Source organism: Crocodylus porosus, unplaced genomic scaffold (assembly GCF_001723895.1).
Source record: "Crocodylus porosus isolate Cpor-Errol unplaced genomic scaffold, CroPor_comp1, whole genome shotgun sequence".
NCBI classification, from domain to species: domain Eukaryota; kingdom Metazoa; phylum Chordata; order Crocodylia; family Crocodylidae; genus Crocodylus; species Crocodylus porosus.
This window is the reverse complement of record NW_017728907.1, coordinates 50,687,829-50,714,860: the sequence shown is the minus strand read 5'-3', so window position 1 is coordinate 50,714,860 and position 27,032 is coordinate 50,687,829. Positions and strand designations below refer to the sequence as shown.

Genomic DNA, 27,032 nt, shown 5'->3' with positions numbered 1-27,032 from the left:
CCTAGGCTGACCCTGTGCAGCGGATGCGATGTGCAAAGCCAGTTTCATACAGGTATGTGTGCTGCATGCAGCACCTGCCAAACTAGCCATGCACATTGGGAGGGAGGGAATGGGATTGGGGCTGGAGCAGGGAACTGTGCAGCCGGGGCAGGTTGTGGGACAGAGCTGTGGGTGGCTTATCCTGCGGGTGGGGAGTGGGGGTGGCTCCTGCTGCTGCCTGCTCCCCTGTGGGAGGTATGTGCCCCCCAAATCTGTAACCACCCCTACCGATGCCATTCCGCTTGCCCTGAGCAGTCTTGGTCCAGTCTACACCCCCATCCCCAGCCCTCTGGGAAGAGGCTGGTGCAGCCCCTGACCCCAAGCCTCCAGCAGGCAGCCTGCCCTTGCCCTGTGCACAAATCTGGGGGGCACATGCCCCCCATACCTCTCCCTGGGTGTGCGCAGCAGCAGGAGCTGCCCACCCTTTCCCCCACTTCCATCCATGCCCCCCAGATGAGCTGCCTGCAGGTCCATCCTGCTCCCAGGGGTGCATTCACTGTCTCTGCCCCAGCCTCATTTTCTCCCTTACTGTGGAGGGTCTCAATCTGCCTCTTCCCTCCTCCACGCCCCTTCCCCAGACTTACTGGCCAGATGCTGCTCTCCAAGCTGTCAGACTACATATCAGCTATCAGATTGGTATTGGCTGATACAGCTGGTTAATAATTGACCATTGGTATTGGCCAAAAAATTCTTTATTGGTGTACCCCTACTTTTGATTTGCCTGAAGGCATACACTTTGAGTGCCTAGCTAAGTTTTATGCACACAAGAACTTGGATGTGAAAAACTGGATGCACTGGTTTTGATAGTGCCTCTGCAGATATGGAGACCACTTGGAAAACTAGCTCTAGAGATTTTAACTTGGCTATAGGATTGTGAATACCTGCCAGAATCTCCTTCTTTGGAGGTTTTCAAGAGGAGGCTGGACAGGTGATTTAAGAATAGCATTTTCCTGCATTTGTGTAGGCTTTTGGATCAGATGATCCTCGAGGTCCCTCTCAAGCCTATGATGCTATTGTTACACTGTACATAATTAAAAATCATGTCAAGATAAGTAAGGATTTTTTCTACCCAGTATGAAATTGTATCATGGATGCCCATTGATTTGACTGAGCTCTTAGATGGAAAGATTTATTTGATAGTAGTATGTTGACGTATGTGAATTGAATGTCATTCCAGATGCTAATAGTTAAGTTTGGAAAACAGAAAAAACACCATTTTATTTGGCAGAGTTGATACTTTCTAAGACCAAAAACGATAAATGCTTACTCTCAGCTCTGTTTTTTTTTCAGTAGGCATAATTCTTCTAGGTAAGGATTGTTGCTTCTCAGTAAGATTTATATGGACCGGTGCAGAAAAAGTTAAGAAAGTGCAACTATGCAAACTGTATTTTCTAGTTCGTGGAAATTAGTTTCCCCATGCATAATTTGGCATTTTTTTCACAATCTCCTAATATTAATCATCTCATTTACATTGAAGAAATCTATTTGGCAGACAGTGTTCACTTGAATGGGTTCAGATTTTAGTTGTGAATCTAGGGTATTAAATTCCTTCCATGTCCGCACAGCTTTACTGGTTTATTTGTGGTTACTCATGGCCAACAGAGGTAGAATTTGGTAATTTAACAATTAGTAGGTTTTGTCTGTCAAGGCTTGAAGTATCAGCCACAAATCATTCAACGTCCTTTTCTTATAGTGCAGTTGTCCTATCATGGAGAGTGTCAGCCCATAGAAAAAGTGATACCAAATGGATTTACTGTTAGAAGAATGAAACTACTGTACATTTTGATTGGGACAGGAGATTTCTAGCACTTGGACATTAAGAAACACTGTTCCTTTAAATTGGTCAGTACAGACTGTTAAAGAATTAAGAGAGTTTGTTTCCAGTCCTGAGATGCAGTAGTTGTTATAGCTGAATGTGCGCAGTCTGTTAAAATAGTTTAGAAGGATAGATAGTGTCTTGGATTTATCTGGAGTTGTTATGGTAAATTCCTGAACCTAGATTTTCAGATTGCATATAATTTATGTGAAGTCGTACTTGTAGCAGGCTACTCTTAATGTAAACTAATTGCATTTCTGCTTCACCTAGGGACTCGGCACTTTTTTTCCTGCATGAGATGACAGCTGTTTTGTACTGATGAATTGCAGCTGGGGGAAGCATGTCTGTTGCTTATGTTTTAGACTAGAACACCAAATACACAACACTCACTTCATCTCTTTCTGTTTCTGGAGCTTTTGCTGCCCCTCTGATAGCATAAATAGTGTATCTGCAGTCTTTACATTGAGGTAGTTAGCTGTAACTTATTAAGCAAGGTCATGGAAGTGACTTGGCACAGCTGACACAATATCCTGAGATGGAGCAAAAGAAGATAGTTGATATTTCATGGTTGCTTCTGAAAGATTGAAAACTCATAATTTTAAGGCACTGTTTTTGTTTTGAAGTGATGTAGCAAGGCACTGTCCTGATGAGGTATGACACCTCCAAGGCACCAAGGAGGAAAAGGGGTGTAGTGAGGAGGTATTGTCCTCACTTGCTCACTTCTCTAGTCCACTTTGAGGCAGTGAGGACAAGAATCAAGATAGTTTGTTTGTTTTTTCACCTTTTTCACCCCTTTGTCTCATACACTGCATTGGGCATGCTTTTGCTCTTACTGTGTAAGGGATTACATGATCTGGTGGGTTAAATTGTTGACTTTTCCCCACTCGAGGCTCTGCTTTAATTATAGTGTAGGTCACAACATGTATCAATTTGAATAGTAAAAAGCAGTCTCCAGGTGACCTGTTTCCTGTCGGGTAAGCCTTGAATAATTTAGTCTCATTGTTTATATCTACTCAGGAGAAGATCATGCTAGAAACATTAGAACTGTATCCAGGAGGCTGCACATCCCTTATTAGAACAATGTACAGCTCTAAAACATTCTCTCTGCCTGATGCACTTTTTCATGCTGTATACTTAATTCTTAATATTGTATTAAAACAGAAGATAGGTTATCTACCTCCATCCCCTGTTTTGCTTAGCTTCCACTGAGTCTAGTGGTCTGGGCTCATCCCAGACCTGGTTAGAGCTCCGTCATTCTTGAGCTTCCAGCTTAGGGAAGAGTTGCCTGAGGCTAGCATAGGTTACATTGCCTAGATGCCCAAAGTAAGGAATAATTATCCCAACTGTGTAGATGAGGAAGTATTGATTTTTTTTTTTTTTTTTTTTTTGAGCCATGTCCCCATCCCTAAGTGGAAACAGGTTCGGGAATGGATACTCTGGTGCAGCACTGACTGAGAACTACAGCACGTCAGAGAGTTCCCAGTTAGCTTCCTTCTGGATTCTGTGGGACTCTTGATGATAAAAGGGTGCACTTGTGCCCTGTCAAAGGTGTCAGCATGTTTGCATGTAGAATGATCACCTTTTAGACATCGCACTGCTTTCAAACTGCCATCAGAGGGGTGGTAGTGCGTACCCAGCCAGGCATGCCTGGCACCAGTGAGTGCCCTGAGTTTCCCCAGGATTCCTTAAACAGGGGAGAAAGACTTTGATCCGTGGGATGCCAAGGAAGAAGACATTAATTGCCTGAAATTGGAGTTTTTGTTCCCTTTCTCATTAACATTGTGTGTAATAAAGAGCAATTTCATTCAATAAAGACCATTACTGAAATCTGCATGGTGATAACCTGAATGACAGTGCCAAGGGTTTGTGGGGGCAGGGGGAGGGAAGGGGGACCAACTAAACCCTTTTTTTTTTCCTGGATTCCTGGTGGGCTGGGGTTGACAGCTTTTGCAGCTTTTAAAGAACACTTGCCCCAGAGTTGCTTATTACATTCAGTTGTCAGCAGTGGAACCTGCTGTGCTGACACAGTTGCCAGCAGTGGTCCCAGGCTGAATTGGGGTGGAGGAGAAGGAGTCCAGGTGGGTGAAGCAGATGGATTCTGCATTCCCAGGGGAATGAATGAGTGCTCCTGTGGGCTGTCCAAGGTTTCCATTTCCTGCAGCAGTGATAAAAGAACTTTCCATACAAAAACTACACAGATACTTTCATTGCCTGGTCCATGATATCCCAAGTTAATCTGAGAGGGGAGCATGGAGGGAGGTGTGCTCAGATGGGTACGTGGGTGTTTGAAAGTCACTCAGTTAATTTGCATTGCCAGCAATACTGGGCTAATTCACATTGAGAAGGGGGCATGTTGCCCTGTTAGTTTGAAGTCAGTCAAAAGGCAGGATAGATATGTACCATTATAGACTAACTAAAGTGTGTGTTTATAGATAGAAATGAGTGTGTGTGTGTGTGTGTGCACACTCATATGTGTATGAAAGAGTGTGTGGGCAGAAGCTTTTATGAGTCTGTGTTTGCTCCAGTTCACGTTGACAGTCATTCTGGCATACTGACTGTTCATTGTGCAGTGGCTCTGTTTTCACTTACCCAGTAATTGATGGGTGTTTACCAGTCCATATCAGTCTGGCATGCCACAAAGCCTGATCAGTTCACAGAATCTGAAATTAGCCTTCCTCTAAGCACGATCAGCCCCAATTATATCCTCCCAGCCAAGGCTTTGTCTACCCTGGTCCTAAAAATCTCCAAGAATGGAGAATCTCTCTGAGTAACGTGTTCCAGTGCTTCACTACTCTCCTTGTGAGAGATTTTTGCTGATATCCAACCTAAACTTCTCTTGCTGCAACTTGAGACCATTGCTCCTGAATGGAAGGAAACTGTCACTCAGTTGTCATGAATGGGAAGAAACTGATGAGTAGCTTTGGGGAAAGCACTGTTTAAAAGCATAGCCCCTCGGTCTTCCCCAGGAACCCAGAGGCAGGAGTTTAGGAAGTCTCTCCCATCCACTCCTACCAGCTGCCTTTCTACCCTTGCCCCAAATCAGCTTGAGATGCTGTGAAGTAGGGACCATTGCCAGCAACTGAAAGGCTTTTGAGGAAGGTGCTCTTTTAAAGCTGCAGCGTGAGACAAACATAGTAGGGAGCTGCAAAGTACCCAGCCCTGGGCATGCAGAAACAGGGTTCCAGGCAGCCTCCTGTTCCCCCAGATCAGCCTCCTGTTCCCCACAGCCAGTTGCTGTGTTGTGTTTGGAGGGGTGGAGCAGGGGAGGGGATGAAGATGGTGGTGCACTAAGGGATGCCTGGGGCTGGGGACAGAAGTCACACATAAACCAGTGATCAGAAACCAACTTAAACGTAAGAAAACAGAAGTTCAGTGTGCATAAACTGCTTTCAAAATGGCCGAAATCGGTTTAAGATAAACCTGGATGGATGTAGTATCAGACTTAACTGATTTAGGTTAAACCAGTTTATGGAACTTCTGTCCTAGATTCCCTCAAGTCAAGTTAACTCAGAGTCCCCCAACATCCTAGGGAGCTTTGCAATCCTGGGCTGTGCTGTCTGCTCCAGTGGAGCAGGGCTGGCCCCACTCTTGGCAGTCACAGAGCGGAGGCAATAAAACCTCTGCTTCCTGCCTGTCAGCCTGGTAGGATGGGAGGCAGAGGAATGAACTGGGCCTTCTAGTCCCAGTCAGTAAAGCAAGGGGAGAAAATGTCCTGGCAGAGGAAGTTTATTGCTCCTGCCTTCCTGTTCTCCCCTCTCCCCCACAGCCCAGCAAACTAGGCTGGGATCAGCTCAGGTCCACCACATCTGCAGTTGTTTGTGTGGGAGGGGTGGACACCCTCCCACTTCCCCTGGCACCAAATCCCCACCCTCCAGCTGGAGTTTGCCCAGTGTTAAGTACCTATGGGGTGGGGAGTGGGGTGGCTGGATCTAGAGCCAGCCTGGGATCACCCCATCCCTGCCCTTTTCCCAGCTGTCCAGCTCCCACCCTGCACTGTTTCCCTACCTGGGGTCTGGTGGAAGAGAAAGCATCCATTGTGGGGCTTTTTGCCCCTCCTCGCTGAATGCACATCCCCTCCCACACCAGACCCCCAGCTGGGGTCTGCCTGGCATGGGAGGAAAGCCTGCCCCTCCCTGCAGCTGGGAGCTTGGTTGAGATGCCCCTCCCCCCTTTCAGGGATGGACAGCTGGAGAGGAGGTGGGCCTGGGGGAGTCTCAGCCTGGCTCCCAGTTGCGGGGGGGCTTTCTCGCACACTGGGCAGACCTTGGCTGGGGGGTCTGTTCCCAGGCCAGGAGTGGGAGCGTTTCCACGCCCTATCCTCCCCTCGGAGACGGATGACTGGGGAAGGGGCAGGGCTGGAGTGATCTGAGCCTGGCTTCAAGCCATGGAGTCTCAAAAAGCCCCCTGTGCTGGGCAGACCTTGGCTGGGAGGGCTGGTGCAAGGGGGTGTGTGTTTCCAGAGGCAGAGACTTGGGAAGGGACAGGCCTGGAGCAATCCCAGCTCAGCTCTGGGCTGGGGTGGGGGGGTGAAAAACCACCCCGCAGTGGGGGCTTTCCCCAAGCTGCGCAGACTGTGGCTGGTTGGTGTGGGCATCAGTGCAGGCCTAGGATGCGTTTCTCCCTCCCTTAGAGGCAGGGCCTGGGGAGAAATTGGCTGCTGGACACATGCCCCCACCTGTTATCAGCAGACAATCAGGCCTGAGCTATCACTGGTCTGGGTTCAGCAGCCCTAGGAGTGCTCCCAGGCTCCTGGCCTGAGCCAGCGTAGGCTTCTGCTCATCTTGGCCACCCGAACACTGAACGTACCTTCAGCTTGTTGTCGGTTCAGTCTGCACCGCTTAAAAAAACCTGCAGAGATTGAATTGATTTTTGCCTCAGGCTTTTTGAACCTTTGTACTTAGCCTGGGAGACTGACCAGACTCCACAGCACAGAAAACTTGGTGTGTGCCCGTAACACCGAACAGGTTCACAGTAATACCTGTTTATCTATGTTGATTTTTGAGACATTCTAGGAGGTTGAAAATATTGTAAACTGGTTTGTACATCTGAATACTTGTGGCTTAAACTGCGTTTAAAGTGGTCTAGCCTGTTACGAGCATTTGCACCCAAAGAGTCCCGGTAGCAAGTGGCAGTGGGAGCTGAACTGTGCAGAAGACACAAATTCCCCACATTCACAAATGTTTTCATTCCAATTCTAGTGGATCCTGGGGAACCAGTTTTACCACACATTCAAGGAGCTATATGTAGCCTGGAAAACCTTCCTGAATGAATGAGGTGATCAAGGCATTATGAAAGGATCGTGGAAGCCGTTGTCCCTGTTGATGTTGCATCTGAGGTTCCCTGGTGCCCAGTCAGTAAATTCTGAAAAGCCCCATTAAACAAAAAACAGGATTTCTTGGTGAACTGGAAAGGTTTCTTTCCTTTTCTTTACAGGGGTGTAGGTTGTAGCGGTGTTGGTCTAAGGGTGTAGACAAGGGGTGGGCAGTTATTTTGGGCAGAGGGCCGCTTACTGAGTTTTGGCAAGCCATCAAGGGCCGCATGGCAAGCAGCCCAGGGCAGATTAATATTAATTTTCTAAATTTTTTAGGGGTCCCGCAGGCCAGGTAGAATGGCCTGGCAGGCTGCATTTTGCCCACCCCTGGTGTAGACCCTTGTCTGCCTATTCCCTTTTCTTTTGCATCCTTACTATGTTTTAAATAATCTTCACATATTTGAGCCCTCCCAGGAATGGCTAATGTGTTTCTCCCACCTAATGCCTTTTCCTCTTTTAAATACAAAATAAAGCACAGAAAGCTGCAACGGGAGAGAAACTTGAAAAGTAAATTTAAAGAGTGGCGCGTGGCAAATTAGGCACGCAGCTCCCATTAGCCATAAAGCAATAACGCGAGTTGCATGTCTAATTCACAACATGCTGTGCTGAAAATGCAGTCTTCAGTAGTTAGTGAAAGGAACTGTGAAGCCTATCTAGTTAAATGCAGCTTTATGTTCAGGAGAAAGACAAACACCAAACTTTTATGGCATAAGAGAGAACATTTTTCAGGCTTTGTGTTGGTGGTTTTCAAGCAGTAAAGCATCAGTTAAAATCCATATTTGTGGCTTCTGCGAGCTGCTGCCATGGTGAACTTTTACCAGCTAGTCTTTGGGGAAATCTCAAAACCAGATCCCAGCTGTGTCAATATATTGGTTATAAACAAACAGTTAAAAGACCTCCAAGTACTGTTTAAACATAGACACGTTTCATTCTAGGAAGAAAGGAATTTTGCTTACATATTTTTCCACTCCCTGAATTTTCTTCCAAATTACAGGGGTATGTACATCCAGAGGAGCACTCTGTTTGTGCTCCCTGAACAAAGGCTGCCGTTTGAGTTTGCCTCAAGGTAGTTAAGTGCTCTAGAGCCGCTGTTTTTGGGTGTTGGTTGTAGCTATATTGGTCCAAAAAAGGACATAGGCAGACAAGGTCCTTTAGATAGATGTGATATCTTTTATTAGACCCACTAAATAGCTGGAAAAAAATTGTTCTGTGCAAGCTTTCAGGTACAAACATCTTTCTTTAGGCAGAGGGAGAGTGTTTGTACCCAAAAGCTTGTAAAGAACAATTTTTTCCAGTTTATTAGTGAGTCTAATAAAAGATAACGCATCTACCCAAAGAACCATGTCTGCCTAGAGTAGCTGTGTAACTGCACCCTGCTTTTTCAGGTGTGGTGTCAGGAAGACATTTGGAAGGAGACCAGACATTTTTACCACATCCACCCATACAGGAGTGTATTGCCACCGATCTACATCTGAACTCAGTTTTCTCAGTTTTAAATGGAACTATTCAGTCTACTTGGGTGTTACAGGGGCTTGGTGTGTATGTTCTGACAGGTGTCTGTGATCACTGTTTTGAAGTTACGGTGCAGAAATGCTGTCTTCCAGGAGATTCTCTATTGGTCCCATTCTTCCTAGAAAAGCTTATTTTTTGTCACTAAAATAGAGTTACCTAAAAAACTGTTGGTCCTTTTAGATTTTTTCAGCTGACAGTGAACTCATCATGTTGCTTGCTACCCAAGTGCAGAATAACTATACCATTTGTGTCACATACTGGCATAGTTTAGCCACATGGGGGGAATTATTGCATAATAAACTTTCAGGCCGATGTTGCACAGCATAAAGAATAAACTATATCATAATCATTTCAGATACAGAGAATGTCCAAGAGGTGTAATCCAAGAGACTGATTTATTTTTTCCAATGCACCAGCAGCTCTGTGGCTGTAAACTGATGCCCTAAACTGACTTACCAGGTTTGAGCATGACAGGACTTGGTGTACATGTACAAAAAATGAGGTAGAGCTGCTGATTCATTGCCAGAGTGAAGGGTTATTGACTCATTTTTTCTGTAATTTATTCAAGGCATAGATTGGACTATGCAATGCTGAATCATTCCATTTTTAATCCATCATACGTTAGGTCTAGGGAACGTGAGAGCTATTTGTGTGGTTCTAGGGAATAGGTGATTACTTTTGGAACTGAGATTGTATTTGCAAACCACTTTCCTTGTGCAGACCCACAGTAGCTTTAATGGCAGTTCCCTAGGTGCCCAAGGGTCTGTTTACATGACTCTGCTTATAGATTTTGGGCCCTGATCTGTATTTACTGGTGATGTAACATTTATAAATTAATGAAATTTTAAAGTCCAATTCACAAACTGTATTGTTTTTCTATCCTTTTAGGATCACTTTGTAGTAGCTGAGCTGGAAAATAAAGCAATTTCTGAAAATCTGGCGCCACTGATAAAATAATTATCTTCCTTAGAAACCTCAAACATCTGGTTAGCAATTCTCCATTGTTTAAACTGTGCTTAATTTTTGTTGATTACATTAAAATAATTTTTTTAAAAAAATCAGTGGAGCTGATGGATTGGGCAATCAGAATTCTAATTTAGTTTTTCTTAAAAAATTGTGCTGAATGCTTCATCAATTCATGCATTTTAGCAGAGGTATCTCCAATCTGCCTCCTTTTCTGGACTGTATCTGCATGCTCATTAGGCTCCTATAGACATGCGGGGAGCCTGTTCTGTTGCGCTGGAAATCCAAGGCGTTGGAGCAGACTTGATTAATCGAGTCTGCCAGAGCATGGGAATTGATTTGCTCTGACAGCCTTCTGCATCATGTGTATCACTGTCCCCATGCTGAAAAAATAGCAGTGGGGCGTTTTGAACTAAAACATGTTTGATGAGCTTCAGTTCAAAGTGCCTCACCACCATTTTTCAGTGTGGGGACACGGATACACGTGACGCGCGAGTGCTTTTACTTAAAGCACCTGGTGTATGTTTAAAAAATGCCCCTTGTGACTATATATGTTTCTTCTTAAAGGGAGATATATTTTAGTGTTTTGAATTTTAATTTTTTCACCCATGAAAAATCCTGTAGCGTCACATCACTATTTCCAAAGACTACATGATAATAATTATGCTTTGGGGAACCACTGCTGTTGCTTTCGGTTTCTACATTCAACTGAGTTCTTGTAAGTGGGGGGAGGGGGGTGGGATTGAAACTGTCTTGCTGGTATTCTTTGTTCTGCCCAGATATACACTTATCTTTATTTTTAAGCATTGTTGTTTAGTTCTGAGTGTTTACAATATGGATCCAGATTTTACTTGGGGGTATTCTGAGGCAGTGTTTAAGTTTGGATCATTCCCCTTCTAAAATGAACGTGACTAACGTGCTGACCACTGGGTAGTAAAATGATGAATTTTCACATTCTTTGGGACAGCAGACAGATCTTTTTTCTTAACTGCCTAGGTCCTGCCATTGAGCTTGAAAAAGGAAAACCAGAATCAATTGAGCCTGAGCCTGAGGTACAGAAGACATACAGCGAGGAAGCAAATACATCAACTTATTTTCCAGCCCCCGTCCCAGTAATGGACAAGTATATTCTTGAGAATGGAAAGGTATTTAACAAGTTAAATGCACTTCTTCAGTTGGATACAAAGTAGACTTCATGCCAAATGCACATGACTTTGGAGCCTTTACTATAAGCTGCTAGTATTTTACTTTTTTCATGAAATTCTCACAAAATAAGGTAGTATCACTGGGAAAAAAGATAGGTACAGTTTTTGGAACTGATTGTTAAGAGTGATCAAGTTACTTCAGGAAAGCAGAGGTAGACAATAAATGTACACATCTATACAACGTGCATGAATTTAAATACACCATGCACTTAAATCCCCTGAAATCATACTAAATGCAAGAATCCACATTATAATATCAAATCAGTCTGTTTAACAGAAATATTCTGTTTTAAAAGGATCATTTAGTGCATTTAGGTTTTTGGAGTTTGACTGCAGAGGTCCTAAGTGATTGGGTTGCATTTGAGATCAGTCAGACATTTTTTTTCAAGCCAAGGATAAAAATGTTGGCCGTGTTGACTTTGGTAGGAATTCTGCCATTAACTTCAGTGGAGCCAGGAGTTTTTGTGCTCTGGGTGAAGAACTATTTAGCTGCAGTTGACAGAACCTCTCAGATGCATGTTTTCAGACTTGCACATGCCCAACAGATTGTCTATTCTTCTACCCAGATCTAGTTTTATAGTTATTGCCATTATCATTAAATTAACGTTTTGTTTCTCTTGCAAAAAGCACTTCTCATAGAAGAACTGCCAATAAAAATCCCCAATCTTTGGATGTATGTGCATTCAATGCCACAGTTGGAGAACTCTGCAGAAAACGGTTTGTTTGAGGTTCCATGTGCCTCTCTGGGCCCTAATAATTATTAACATAAAATTGCAACAAAACATGCTTTACATTACATTACATTACATTGTAAGAGCAACACTTAGTGATTACAGCAGTATTTTCATTTGTTCCTTGAATGTGAAGCTGAAGTAATGACAGTGGGATAGCTTGGGCAATGGGACCCTTAAACTCAGCTCTGCTCCCTAAGGCTCACCGCTGCTGGTCTGACTCCTAGACTGTTTGGATGCATGGCATCTCACCTGTTGCATCTTTGATGTTATAAATGGTTTAGGCCCTCAGGCCAGGTTAGAAGACATCTGCTCTGGTTCCTTGCTTTCTCACATCATAGGGTCCACTCTCCAAAGAGAGTCCTTTCTTTGGACTGGTAGCCCACTACATCTGCAGTCCACTCTCAGGCTTTCCACATGCTGTATTGTGTTCTTGGGGTCCTGCACTCTCCATCAGTAGTCAAGCTTCGTGCTTTTCCCAGGGTTCCTGCCTATTATACTCTACCTCTGACTTGCTAGGCCTCTGGACCACTCTTAGGGCTCCCAGCTCTCTCTATTACTCAGGCTCTAGTTTGTTGCACCCAGAGTGTGCTCTCAGAGATACAGCCCTAATCCACTAAAGACCAACCTTCCCTCTAAGCTGCGTGCATGCGCAACCACACACAAGAAAAAATCTTGCTGTGCAGTAACCTTTTAATGTTATGCACCTGCCCCAACTTGGCCACAGGCTTCTGTAGAAGTGGAGAGGGGCGGGCACACTGATATACCCGTGCACGCCCAGTCTGGATTGCCAGTTTGAAAGTGCCTGATCTTTTGGATTATGGATTTCTGACAGTCCCTGTAGGGAGCTGTGAGCCCTCTTGGCAGGGTTTGGCACAGGGGACTGCCCAGCTGCTCTAGATGAGCCCAAGCAGCCCGCGCTGAGCAGAACATCATGGCGGAGGCACAGCCACGTGCAGCTGGTCCCAGGAAGGTGGGAGGCAGGTCTCCGGGGACACAGTCGTGTTTTACCAAGGCTCACATGAGCGTTGCCTCAGAGGTGCGCTGAGCCCACTGGCTGACCTGCCAGGTCCTGTAACTTTCATCATCAGCTCCAGGCTCTCTTGGGGTGGGAGGTGGGGGGCTGGGATCTTTGCAGCCTCTTTCTGTCCAATGCTGTGTTGGAGAGAGAGAAATCTGCCTGAGCATGGGCAGTAGCCAGACAAAAGGCTCCCTAGCTTTCTAGGCTGCTGCACATTTTCCTTCTCTTTTTCCCTGTGCCTGATCCTGGGTGCCCAGAAAAGCAAATGCAAGGTGACTGGAAGGCAGCAACGGTTCATGCAGCCAGACTCCTGAGCTGTAAGTTCCATCCCTTAGGAGGAGAAGCCTAGTAGCCGGCTTCCTGGAACAGCCTTTCTTCCCGGGCATGCCTAGCTTTGGGACCCCCAGCAAGCACAGCAGGCATCATTGTTCCCTCTAAGCTGCTCATGGATCGAGACAACGTGCTGACGGACCACTACACCTTAGAGGGACCATTGCTCAACACTACTTCTGCTATCCTGATAATCCCCAGTAGGGCTGCTACTCACAACCCCAGTAGCCTTGTCTTACCTTTCCTGACTGCACTTTCTTGTTATACAGTTGCAGCCTGCCTATGCTGCTTACAGCCACCCCATGCCTCGGGACTTATTGTAGTTTATGCCCCTGATGTCTTTTTCTAACTCAAGAGATCGCAGTTCTCAAACCTAAATGAGCCCACATACTTGATGAGGGTAGTCCCCTCTCCCAGGACCGCTGCCCTTTGCAGTCTTTCCCAGAATCGGTCCCACATGGCACAGCCTTTTCTGTGTCCCATTCCTCACAGCATTCCTTACTGTCTTCCCAGCTTGATGCCAGGCTCCTTCCTCCAGGTGACTGGACACACTCAGTCTGTTGCAGGAGTTATATAATCTGAAAAGGAAGTAGGCCCCAGCTGGCACTCACTCTTTTAAAGGTGCAGACTTCCTTTTTCCTCCCTAACTTGGTAATAAGGCCACAGGTCTCCCATTACACAGTACCTATTTGACAAAAAAAAGTCAGAATTTTACAGGTAATTGGCTCATGTATCTTTCCAGTTATACTTCATAAAATAAGCTTTATTCCCTGTGATTTGTCAGTAGGTTTCCCATCATTGCTAGCAAAAATGTAATGTATGTCACAGAGCTCACCTTTTGTTCTGCCCATATATTTCTATTAGATGGAGCAGGAGATGTTTTGTACTATTGGATATAGTCTTTTTTAAGCCCTTCTCCCATAGAAACCTGTGCGCCATTTTTATCAACTCTTTGGTGATTCTGTCAGAGAAGCAGTTTAATCTGTAGTTTCAACCAATACTAAAAACTCTGTACCATTCATTATGCACGTACATATTCCTTGGGGTTCAGACTATTTCCATTGCCAAAACTACAAGCAGTTTTTGGTGAGGCATTTAAGGTGCCAATATTGCACGTTTTCATCAATTAAAACTATTTTGTTTATCCTTAATCATGACCTACAGGGCAGTAGAGTTGCTGTTTTAATGGAGTTGAATTTGATCTGGGTAGGATTCTCTCCCGTGTTGCAGACCCTTCTCTGTCTGCCCCATAGAATAGACAGCATTTCAAAATAAGGAAAGAAGAGCCTGTGGCATTTATGAAAAATATGCATCTCAGATGTGCATTGTTGCTGTCACTGTGGTGTTCTGGCGCTGAGTTTATTTTTGCTTGTTCTTATTTCATGCTTGGAGCTACATCCTACAGCCACTGAAATCAGTGGCAAAACTCCCATTAGCTTCAGTGGGCAGACAATCTCGCCTGTGGTGCTTTTGATTCAGGGATCACAAAATACTTTCAAAACGGTGGAGTATTAGGTTTCACATACTTCTGAGAGCAGTAGGTGAGTATCATCACACCCGTTTTACAGAGGGGTAAACTGAGACACGAGGGATTACGTTAATTGCTTAACATTACACAGCAAGCTAGTAACAGAGCTGGAAATAGAAAAGAGAACATAGAACTCCTGTGGTCAAATAGTCTGCTGTGACCACAGATATTTATTTGCATAACTTTTCCTTGAAATAAATTAAGAGTCCTCACAATAGGGACAGTCAGATTGAAATGCACATCTTTTAAAAATATTTGTTACAACTTTAAATAAAGCTAATGCATAATTGATATACTTTATGGTCTTTGAAGAGACTAAAGAGACCAAGACACCTATATTATAAACGAATCTGCATGGTAGTGTGGAACATTTTGCTGTACCATGGTGTACATAGCACTTAGCTTTCTAATCAAAGGAGGCATTCTGGTTTTATTCAAATCTAGAGCTCAGTACTCTCAGAATGCTACTAATCTTTCATTAGTTAAAATCTCCTTGAAATATTCTAAACTGCATTGTATTCATTTTTTAGGGATAGTTACTGGTATTCATTTGAAAAGGCCAAACGAATCCTGTAATCGGATCAACCACTGAGCTCTGGCTGCTGACTGTGACGGGAGTTGTCTTACAGAATGTGAAGGTGGAGCCAAAAGAACCTATTCTTTTTTTAAATTAATTATAAAGAGACTCAGCAATGGAGAAGGACAAGGAGAGAGAATGTATAGCTGTCACAGGGATTCTGTAATCTGCTTATCTGTCTAACATTTTTCTCCACCTGTATGGTCACATTCTTTAAAATAACTGCTCATGATTAGAATATTTTAATGTATTCAAAACAATGTAAATAGTGTACATGCTTGTGAGCAGCCTTTTCATCTACATATAATTATCAAGAAATCTACTCAGAAGAGGCAGTTTGCTTCATGTCTTCAAGCCTTTAGCAAAGCGAGACTCTTTGCTTGATTGCCATATAGTAATTGGTAACTAGAGTGTTGACATTTCTTCTATTAAGGTTTTAAACAATGTTACTTACAACTTAAGCATGCTGTCATAGTAAAAATTGTTTTTAGACTGTAGCCTGCAGTCGTAGCTCAACAAAAACTCCTGTTAAAATAAAACAGAAATTTGGTTAAATAAAAGCTGTGGAATTGGGCTTTATATAATTTTAAAAAGTATCTTTGGGCAGTATTCAGTTAAATCAATAGAGTTATTTGCATAAATAATAGTTACTTATGTAGGTTCTGGGCAGATCCTTTACTAGTAGCATTGATAAAATGTTTATATGAATGAGAAAAATGTTAAAAACAACGTTGATTAGCTTTACCATTAGGCTGTTTGCTTGGGGTTTGTCTGTCATGGGAAGGCAAACACTTTCTTTTAGAATGTAAAAGTTAAGAAGCCTTTTTCTCAATGAATATTGTGAAACCTGACTCTTGGATATAACAACACTTTATCCTCTGTAACTTGGGATTTTGTACTCTTTGAGAATTACAAGTGAGGAAACATACACACTCCCATTCTCCTTTTACTGTTTTGCAAAAATATTGTTGCAGTTCTCCAACACAGCAGTATTCCATGGTAGGTAGTAGGAAAGGACAAACGTCAAGATGCAGTTTGTGGCATTTTGGAATGTCCAAACTGTTTCGGGCTCAGAAGGTTTATAGTTAACCTGTAGTTAGTTAAAGGTCGTTCAGGGGGCTCAAGCTTATCTCTTTCCCTCTGATGCCAGTAATTTGAACACTGGGGGTCTCCAGCTTACTTCAATCTGAGTTCTGTCAGCAGGAATGGAATTTGGCTCATAATGTACTTCCCTCCTCAACACCTCTCAAAGGGTGATTAGAATAAATTTTATTCTCTTTGCAAAAGAGAAGCTTGTGTACTAATTCTAAGGATAGAACAATTTCTTCACACTCAGGTTATACTGACGCATGTTGCTGACTTGTATCCATATGCATCTATTTTCCCCGTATCTATTTGCATCCTTGTGCAACATTTTTCATAAATGCTGCAGCCTCTTCTGTCTTTATTTTGAAATGCTTTCCATTCTCTGGGACAGAGAGAGGAGTTTCTCCATCACAGAAGAGAATCGTACCGGACCATATCTAACCCCACAAAATTCTGTAGAATGGCATTTCTACTGCCCTGCAGCAGACCATAAGTAAGGATGAACAAGAAAGAATAGTCTGAATTGGTGAAAATGTTTAATATTGGCACCTTAAATGTAGATAAAATATAGCACTGGATTTGATGGGTTGTCTTTTTCCCCTCTAATATCTGTTTCTTTTATCATAATCTTTCAGGGGAGGGTTTATAACATATGAGTAGACTAAGAGGACTGGAAAAACAAAGAAGGAAGTGAACTGTATAATATAAGAGGCTGACTTGAACTTCCTGGCCCACAAAGTTGGAAAGGGTTCAGGATTAGAGTTTTTGCTCAACCCTAATTACTATTATTATAGTACCTAATACTACTGTTCATACAGCACTTGGATATGGTTATGCACTATATACTATAAATGCAAAGTTGTGATTATTGTCATTACTACCTTCTAGGTCCATCTTGGCAGTGGAATCTGGGTAGATGAGGAGAAATGGCACCAGCTGCAAGTAACACAAGGAGATTCAAAGTACACAAAAAATCTAGCGGTTATGATTTGGGGAACAGATGTTCTTAAGAACAGAAGTGTCACAGGAGTTGCAACCAAAAAAAAGAAAGATGCAGTTCCCAAGCCACCTCTCTCACCTCACAAATTAAGTATCGTCAGAGGTAAGTTCCTTGAAAACTAGTTCTGTGCTATGGAGTTTAAACCCAGAACTGAGCAGCAAAATGCGTCTTCCCATCACTAAAAACTTTTAATAAAAGCTACTTTTGAAAGCATATTGTCCCCAAAAGAGCAGGGGAGGCTTTAATAGCTGGACAAGGTGCAATGCCTAAAGGACCTTTTTCTGCAGGCTGATGCCAGAGGTTGGTCAGGGTGTTCATCACTTCCCAGCAGGCAGACTTTAGGTAGGATGGGTTTTGAGGACAGCAAGCTTTCAGGAAAATTATTTAACTTACTGGCCTTTGTTCCCTCTAAATGTACACTCTTTTGACAAGCGTCGCTTATTTCACAACGTTTGTATGGGAAAAAACTCCTTTTCATTTCTGTATAAAGTATGCATGGTTGAAGGGGAGATGAAAAACAGCCTTGTTTCCCCCTCCCCATTTGCACCAGAGGAAGTTAAATAGCAGCAGCTAGACTTAAGATAGATTTTGACCAAAAATGTAGATTACTGACCCTATTTTGTCAAGAGAAGTCGTGGTGATACTCAGGTTTACACACATGTTGCTGAGAAAGAGCAGGGCTTTTCCTTTATTGTAAATACATTATGAAGTTCAGTCTTCATGCATCTTCTTGCTTGCATTTTACATTCCCTTCTAACTGTCTTCTGTGGTTCTACAGGTTTGTCCTTATGCCAGAACTGAGCCAATTCCTGGTAAACTATTTCCCAAGATTAAGTTGTTAGCTAGTATGTCCTGACCAAATTCCACTATGGCTAAGAAGTGCTGTGCCCTCTAAAGTTCCTTCAGCAGCTTCAGTGAGATGCATTATTGTGTCTTGGTTTTCTATGTTGTTTTTCTGAGCTGTTAAACAGCTGCTGTATTCTACCTTGGAAGCAGCTGTAGTTTGGAAGTGGGAAATATGATGCCTGTATTATGTGATCTTACTGCCATTTCCTCACCCTAACTGCTATAATTTATTATGCCCAGTTCTTTTGTCTCATTGTTTCTATAGATTATAGGAATTTTGAGGCTGAGACTGTGCCTGCCTTTGTATAGGTTTCCATTGCAATGCTGGTTGGGGCCTGTCAGTGCAGTTGCAGCACAAGAAGTAAAGAATGGCATAGTGTCTGTGTTGTAATGAACCCAGTGAGTGACTGTGATTGTCCCCCACCAGTTTCTACTGGTGATAATTGTGTAATTCTCCCCAGGAGACATGAGTAGTCACTTAAGCAAAGTAATTGTTCCTGGAAATGATCAAAGCAGTCTGAATTATAGGTAACTGATTCAGTGGGTTTATAGTTCTGCTTGTTAGCTGTTATTGTAATGTTTTTCCTCTATCAAATCACTGCATGAAAGTGTCCACTACTATAGAATATAAATAGATTATGGTCTCTTAAGATGAGAGACTTTGGGTATGCTGCTTGTGAGCCTACTTACCTCTTTCCTAAGGGGTTCTAACTTAATAGGGGATAGTCAGTCTCTGGAACAGTGAATTGTATGCTTAGGAGTTTGCATGATTATAATAAATAAAAGGTAGAAGGTACATGGGGAATCAAAGCAAGAAGCTAGTAGCTTCCTCTTGATCTCTTCACAGAGCTTAGTTGCTACTAAAAGCTATCAAGCTATTTCTTGTACAAGGTTGAAGGAGGAGGGCATTGCGAAAAATAGTTTCTTTTTTTAAATACTTGAGATGTGCTGAGATCCCAGGTTGTATTCAGGTAGCAATAAGTTACCACGTTTTATTGTAGTGGTCTCTTTTCTATGCAGTGTATCTTTAAAGCAGAAAACAAGAATCTTGTTGTTTTGTTTGTCATCTCTGCTTAATACCTTGTATCTGAACCATCAACCCGTTAAGCATGGCAGCCTAGCGGGTGCATCTGATCAGGCTCCTTTTGCACCACCTGTCACTAGCCTCCACCAGTACTCCTTTTGTATTGGTCTCGGGCAAGACTTGTATTTTCTTGTCCCCACACCCTGAACTGTAAATCCAATGAGAGCTTAATATGTCTGTGCTATATATAGGTGGCAGAAGAAGATGCCATAGAAAGCCCTCTGATTGCAGCCATTTCTTGGGGATGAGGGCTTGTGCTGATCATGGCGGAAAAGCAACAGAGACCTATCTCCAACTCCTCCAGCCTCCAGATTCTGGTCTCCACCCTTCTCCCCCATATCATTCTCAGCTACCCCTTCCAAGACCTCTCTTCCATCATTATGTCTGTCTCCAGGAGTTTGCTTTCCACATCACCACCCTTTCACACACAACCTTGGTCCCTATACCTCCCCCCATGCCCTTGCCTTCCCTTAGCACTCCTACTTCCCTCTGGGTTCATGCTTCCTACTAACCCCCCAACAGCTGTTTCTCTTGCTTTCCATTCACCCATATTATTTTCCTTCCTCCTCTCTTTTTCTTTAGACACCCTGCTCCCAGTTCCCAATTTAGCTTCCTCCTAAGGCTCTGTTTTTGTGTTAAACTTCAGCCTATACAGTCTCCCCTTGCAGCAAGTTAAGTTGCTGGTTCTGACACGAGTCTGCCTCAACAAGATGTAGCAGACAGTTTCCGTTGTGTCCATCATCAGACAGTCTGTAAACCTGAGTTTCTTCTAAATCTGGCTTGTTTTTTTGGTTTTCCAATCTTCACCAAAGCCAACAGGGTTCAGCACTTTACCCAGAGACATCCCTGAAATTTCGAAAGTGATCAGATAGGACGTTTAAAAGTTATGGTTTTACGAAAAATGGAGGAATGCCAGGAAATTAAGGGAAGGGACTTGCTTCACTCGGCTGGTAACTTGGATTAGACACCCATGAAAAGGGGTAAGATTCCTTCTGACAATCTCTGCAAACTAACTGGATACGGGATCCAGTTATATAGGCACAAATAGGGCTTCTTGTCTACTGAGGGGCCTGGAAGGAGTTGACCCAGCTCACTGGTTTCAGTTCCCAATTCAGCAGCCATATGTCAGCAGTAAATTACTGCCCCTAGGGTGCATCTTCACTAAAGGCCCCTCATGCCCCAGCCAGCCCCTGTAGCCCATTGAGCTGGTTTGGAGCAGCCCCAGGCTGTGCAGGCTGACCCCTGGACCCCCTGCTCCAACCCAACTCACTGTGCTGTGGTCCTGGGTGCACATGTAAAAGCGGTGCCCAGGAGAAATAAACTCCAGCGCATATTGTGTTGCATTAATTTCACATGTAGATGCACCCCTATATGGCCCTCTTGAAAACAGGGGTGGGGGGAGAGGGAAGGACCTGCTGGAATATCTCTGTTGCCCTGGTTCCCTGGGGTCACTTTGGAACTGATTGCATTTACACATCATCTATTGTTTGCAGCTGTGTTAAGTCTCATGCTAGTCAGTATTTATGTGGCAGGTTCCTTGAATAGGTTTGTCCGATACCACCTTTTTGGTACTAACTATAGCTGAAAGGTGTGTTATTCAAGTTGCTGTAATGCTGTAATATTCAGCTCTAAACACAGTGAGTCTCTCAGGATTTCAGTTAAACCCCTCATTTTTAGCAGTATTATTTCAAATCATATTTTATTGCATATTTGCATCCCAGCTATCAGCCTGCATGCCCATTGGTTTTATTTATTTATATTTAATAACTGATAAACTTTTCAATATAAAGCAATGGAGTCCATAAAAATTCACATTGTTTCAGATGCTTCCAGTGTTTTCTGGTCCCAGAATACCTTATTTAAAATACTTTTTAAAAAGACAGAATTAGCTTTTAATATGGCTAATATCTCTAGCTGCTTAAAAATCCCTGCTGTGTAGTATATTATAAAGAAGTTATAAAAAGTATGATGCATGAGCACTGTTATAAACCTTGTTAATGCAAAATAACCTTTTATAAAACTTCTGAGAGGTTTCAAAATGAACTACAAAGCATGCATAGTACTTAATTTTCATAACTTTTTAATACGATGCATTAGCAATGTTATAAACCTTGTTAATTAAGCGATAATCTCTATAGCTTTCTAGTATATGAAGCAATAAATGGCTGCTGGAATTGATTACTAGGCAAAGCAAAGCAGAGGTTTAATCAATCTTGGAAGCCATTTGTTACTAGTAGCCTGCACAACAATAGAGCTTATTCCAGCTACACTGAAGTATAATAAAACATCTATCTATTTTTAAGAAGTTGAAAGTATTATGCTGTTTCTGACTATGTAGGAACACATTTGATCCTGGAAAGTGCAGAGTGTCTCTGGGACAGTAGAAAGTGTTTTCAGAGCCTCATTTTTAGGGTTTATTGTTGATTTTGGGGGCTTCAGGTAGAGACTGTAGTGTACCTCATTGTACAATCACACAGGAAAGTCACCTGCATCTCAGATACTTTCATGAAGCAAGTAGGATACAAAGGTTGGGGAAGAGACTTACCAAAGTGATATGGCCATATTAATGTATGATGTACAGCATCTTAGTTTTAAAAAGCTGAACAAATGTCATCTTTGTCCTCCTTGTTGCTTCTGCTCCTAACCATTATTTTGCCAACACCGCTGTCTTAAAGGTATAAGTAACTTAAAGGAGAGCAGGGTAGATTGGCTTTAGTAAGGATGTTCCATATGTGGGAGGAGGTTCTGATGTCAGATGAGCCCACCTAGAGGTGTTAAGGCTGGCATCAGTGACAGAATGGGCAGAAGTGACATCTTGGTTTGGACTTAGCCTTGTTTCTATTTCTGGAGCCAGTGTGATGTGGTCATGTCGTAATTGGTGATCTTATTGTGCCAACATTTCAAGTGTGGCAAAAATTAGCCTGTGCAAATAGATGACCCAAGCAGTGAATCAAAGAACACTTTGGTTGTGCAGCAGAATCTTGACTTAAAACTTACAAATTATTTATAAAGTGCTGGCTCTGCAGTGCCTTGAGCATATTTTATTTACTAGCATCCAGCCAGGGACTAAACTGTCTTCTTTAAAAATCCTTAATTGCTGTCTCCCTGATTTGTTTTGTTGGTTTTTCTTCCAGAATGTTTGTATGACAGAATAGCACAAGAAACTGTGGATGAAACTGAAATTGCACAGAGACTCTCCAAAGTCAACAAGTACATCTGTGAAAAAATCATGGATATCAATAAATCATGTAAAAATGAAGAAAGGAGGGAAGCAAAGTACAATTTGCAATAAATTTTGGATTTTTAATAAAGTCTTAGTGTTTTCCTTATGTGTTGTTTTTTATTTGTGTACCATTCTTGCTGATGGGAAAAGCTGATTTTTGGCGTGAATTTCAGTCTGAACTATTGACTCTTATTTTGAAGCAGTTTTGTCAAATGGCTGTATATAGTGTAACTTTCTTGAAGTGAATTTGGATAAAATGGAGATCTGTTCACAGTGAAGCAGAAGGAAATTCACAAGTTGTTGCAATGTATTGCAGTGTGCCAGCTGTGGTTTTCAGCGTAGATCATGGTTTTACAGATGCACTTTTTTGTGCATGAAGTCAACGGGATTGTACATGGGCAGATTTCTCTGCAGGACCCAGGCCATAGCGAGCCTCTGCTGACAGTGAAATTCTGTGCAATATTCACTTCACTGTAGGAGAAGCTTTCACCGTACTTTGAAAAGCGTTTTCTTAGAACTGAACTTTAAATTCATTTGGGTTTATGACCTTTCGTTCCTATCTTGCGTAGTATTTTTTATCTAAAATGAACAAATGATTTCTTATTACTGAGCTTGATCAAGTAGATCACTCTTAATTCCATGCTTTTTTAAAGAGAACAAAACCCCATAATTGTAGTGTCTTATTGACTTGTAAATATTTCTAACAGGAGCTAATAGCTGATCTTTTTACACACACAAAGGGAAATTTCAGATGGAAATTATCTTTGTGCTACAGAGTTATTTTAGCACATGTTACAAATACTTCTGAAGCACTACATTCTCAATGACATTTGTATTCTTAGAAGATTTAAAATACTGAAAGAGAGAATAAAGATTCTTTATGCAAGAAAATATGTAATAGAAAGTGAAGGTTTTCTACTGCTGGTGTTTTAGAGTCCATAATTGAATGGTGGAGACATTTTAACATGAGCTTAAGCAACAAAAGAATTTATATACTGGATTGGAGTTTGTCTGATTTTAGCACAAAGTCAAAGAAAATGTCATTTGTGCTGGGATTTAATGACCCTTTCATGTCTGTAACTAGATGAAATCAGTGTTCTCTGGTGTGTCTTATTTCATGATGGGCTGGTGAGACTGGGTTTTGTGGAGAAGAGCAGGTATTCAATTTGGAGTTTTCATATTCATAAAAGCTCAGCTGTCTAGAGGACTTGCTATGGAAGTACTCACTGATAGACATTTTTACTTTATTTACGGAAGTGTGTTATCATGTTCACTTTATTATCAGATGTCTTAATGTCAGATGTAGCTCCCTGATTTGAATATCGGTCTTTATTTCTCTTCCTCCCCAAGAAGTCTACTTCCTGTAGCTTTAAGATACTTAAACATTCTTCTTTTAACATTGAACTACCCTGATATAAGCCATGCTCTTAATTTCTATTGGAACTTCCTGTGTGTGGTTAGATAATTTGAATGGAAAAGTAAAATGTTTTCTGAGGCGACCTTAAGGAAAAGCTAGACAAATTATTTCAAAACAAAACAAAAAAAGAAAGAAAACCCCGGAAAAGATATAGAGACAGTATGACATCAAATTAAACTGATATAAATTATGCTGTTACCCTGTCTGCATAATTTCATAGAGATACTGCTGTTTTAATCCAGTTCCATTCAGGATCAAAGGGACCTTAGTTTACTTGCATTTCTACAGGATCATGCAAACCTAATAATTAGATTGCAACAGTTTCTGTGTGCTCCCCAACAGCAGCCCCCCCCTCCCGTTTTAAAACAGTTAAAAGTCTATTATTGATACCTTAACATTGTATACAGTACTGTAACACAACTCATATGCCTGACTACTTTGTTAGATCAGGGCATAAGTGTTTATAATTTGTTCTAAGAGTCTAGAAAGTACATGTGTAGGTTTTCTGTCTATTTGGGGAGGGTTGGTTTTTGTTTGTTTGTTTGTTTTTACAAGGTACAAAATAATTATGCAGAAAATATGTGGTGCTGAGTATTAGCCTAGGTCCCAGGTAGTAAAGGCACTTAACACACATGCTGATGACACTTCTTATTTAGGCACTTTTCTGAATTAGGATGCTAAATAGAAAGGTCAGGTGTCTTTTACGTTGTGTTACTATGTGTCAATTATTAATTAAACAAGAAAGTAGAGATAAAATTGACGAACATTTGGTGAGCACTGAGTTACCACATTTTGGGCAAATGTACATTGAATTTAATCTTTTTTCAGTGTTTTTTAAAAAAAAGTAGATTTAGAGAAATTTGTCATTCCCTCCTCCCCCTTCCCCCCGAAGTTCTTTAATAACTGCTAATATATTTCTGTTGTAACCGATTCTTTAATGAGAAGATAATTCCGTTCTTCTTAAAAGATGAGTATTAAGCTAAGCCTATTTGAAGCAATATTTCATGAAACCTGGGAAAAGCAGATTAGTGTATAATCAGAGGATAGGACTCCGGCCTGTGTTCCCAGTAATCGGAGAGTCAAAGTTTATCTGACTAATCGCTTCAGCCTTCTAACAGCGGCTTCTAGATGAGCACAGCCAATCAGGCTCCTTCCTGCATGTCAGTGACGAATTCCACGCGCTATCCAGGAAGGAAGTTGCTCCGAAGACAGGACACCCAACCTACCACCTGAGTGTCGAGAGACAACTTTTCTGCTAGAGATCCATTAGGGCAGCTAGATGGTCCAAAAGGTTCACTTGTAAGCACCGCACACATCACTGTGGGACTGCTAGCACGTGCTGAATTAGACTGTGCTGCTCTCATTTACCAGTAAATGATTGTCGGATGAAGTTTTGATTTACCTTGACAGTGAAGAAGGACGTCCTGAAGGCAGCACTGCCCCAAGAATATTGTCATATTGCCATTGCAATGCATTCTGAAACTGAGCTTCGCTTATAAGGAATTGATTTCATGTGCGTTTCATTGAAAGTGAAGGGTGTGGAAGGCTATATTGTGGATAGTAATTCTGTACAAACAACTCTTCTATACTCAGATTTGCCTTTCTTTACCTTTCTCTGCTCTTCAACAAGTATGAAAACATACAGGCTTTTCCCAGCAAATTTCTTGTTTCAAGTAGGCAAATAGTCTAACTCTGTCATGTACACTCTAAAGTTACTCAAAGTGTACATATTTTAACTCCTCAAGGGGCACGTTTTTTTCTGAATTAAAATGGGTGCCAAATTTATGTGAAATTCACTTTGCTATTTTTATATTGCATTTATAGCAAAGCCAGTTTCTATAAATTCATTACTTTTTCCCTGATTGTGCCAGCCTGCATCTGGCTTTTGTACATTCACAATTAGTCTGCCACATCAGTTTTTATAGTAGGAAACTTACCCAAGTGTGATTCCTGCTAACTTTTTTCCCATTATAAAGGGTTTTTTTAAATGTCATATATATGCACATAGTGGGACACTGGCATGTTGGTCACAGTTAAAGAATTTTGACCTAAAAAATGGTACAGGCTTCATTAAACTCTGTAGCAGCTCCAACAGTTGAAGATTTAGTGCTGTGCTATTATTTCATAATGGAAAACTGGATTTGTAAATATCAAAGAAAAGATTTAAAAGGAACTGAGTTTATATTGTCCTGGAGATCAATGCATACTGTTTACCTTCTTTTCTCAGAGGAGAAAGAGTATTATTGTTATATAAATAATCTGAGTTCATTGTTGCCACACATTGCAGCTGTAATTTGTAATATTCATGACCTGATCCATAATAAAGTGCCTCTGGCACAGTTGCAAGGGAGAAAGATTAGAGTTAACAAAGGGGGCTTTCTTTTCCATTAATGATATTATGAGGGAAATGAGCTATAATATTAAAGGAGAGAATCTTAACAGAGATTTTAATACCTCACTCATTTATAAAAGATGCCTATCAAGTCAATTAAAAAGAAAAGCTACTATTTTTTTTTCCTGGAGGGGAAAAAAGAATTTGTCAGATCTGGGTGCTACGGAATGACTCTGGCTTTAGGAAAACCTGATGCAGATGGAAGATTCTTTAATACAGTTAAGTTAGAACTCTTATTTATTAAGATTTGTCAACAATAACTGAAGCAGTTTATTAAGTTGCATTTGGACAGCCTTGGAGCAGGACTCAAATGAAGGTATAGTCCCCCTGCAGGAAGTAAATTCATTGCGCTGTAGCTTTGATGGTGTATCTGATGGATTACTGTGCTACTCCTTTGTTATTTTAAGAGTAGATTAGTGTCCTATCAAAAGTTTTAAGCAGTGATAAATGGAGCTATGTGAAGGATAGGCTTTTTTTTTTTTTTAAGATGTAGTAATGAAATTTTAAGATCATTACACACTGAGCAGAGAGAATGCGTTGACTTTTTAAAATTATTAAGCATGGATCTATCTTAAAATAATAATTTTTTTACACACATCCTCAGGAGTAAGGATATTCCGAATTAATGCTGTCACATCTGCTTCAAGCCTTGTCATGTCTAAGTAGTGTTCATATCTCCTAAGGAAACCATATTCACTGTTGCTGGCCAATACGGAAATATAGACAAGAGAGATCACAAAATGGGTCTACTTGGTCTTAGTTTATGCTATGTGATACTAAGCTCTGTTTCTCAGTCTGATCCCCCTTACATTGAAATCAATAGCAAAATTTCTATAGACTCCCTTGAAGTAGGAATAAATAAATGTTTAGTGTGGTTTTTGACTTTCATTAGAGTCACGTAGGGGTGGGTGACTTAAAATACAAAAATCCTGAAATCAAAGTTGCCTAATA

The 27,032-nt window shown here is 41.7% G+C and overlaps 2 protein-coding genes across 3 annotated transcripts in view; both read left to right on the top strand.

Annotated features, from left to right (window-relative positions):
- Positions 1 to 22,378, top strand: part of BEND5 (BEN domain containing 5) — a 39,050-nt gene extending 16,672 nt beyond the window's left edge. For both annotated transcript variants that reach the window (XM_019531393.1, XM_019531394.1), the window contains 3 exons: positions 10,638 to 10,786; positions 17,008 to 17,221; positions 22,184 to 22,378. In XM_019531393.1, coding sequence (XP_019386938.1) covers positions 10,638 to 10,786; positions 17,008 to 17,221; positions 22,184 to 22,341 — 521 coding nt within the window. In that variant the 3' untranslated portion in view covers positions 22,342 to 22,378. The remainder of the gene's footprint in view (positions 1 to 10,637; positions 10,787 to 17,007; positions 17,222 to 22,183) is intronic.
- The window catches only part of AGBL4 (ATP/GTP binding protein like 4), a 1,420,095-nt gene that overhangs the window by 884,420 nt on the left and 508,643 nt on the right, over positions 1 to 27,032 (top strand). The gene's annotated exons all lie outside the window — the stretch shown is intronic.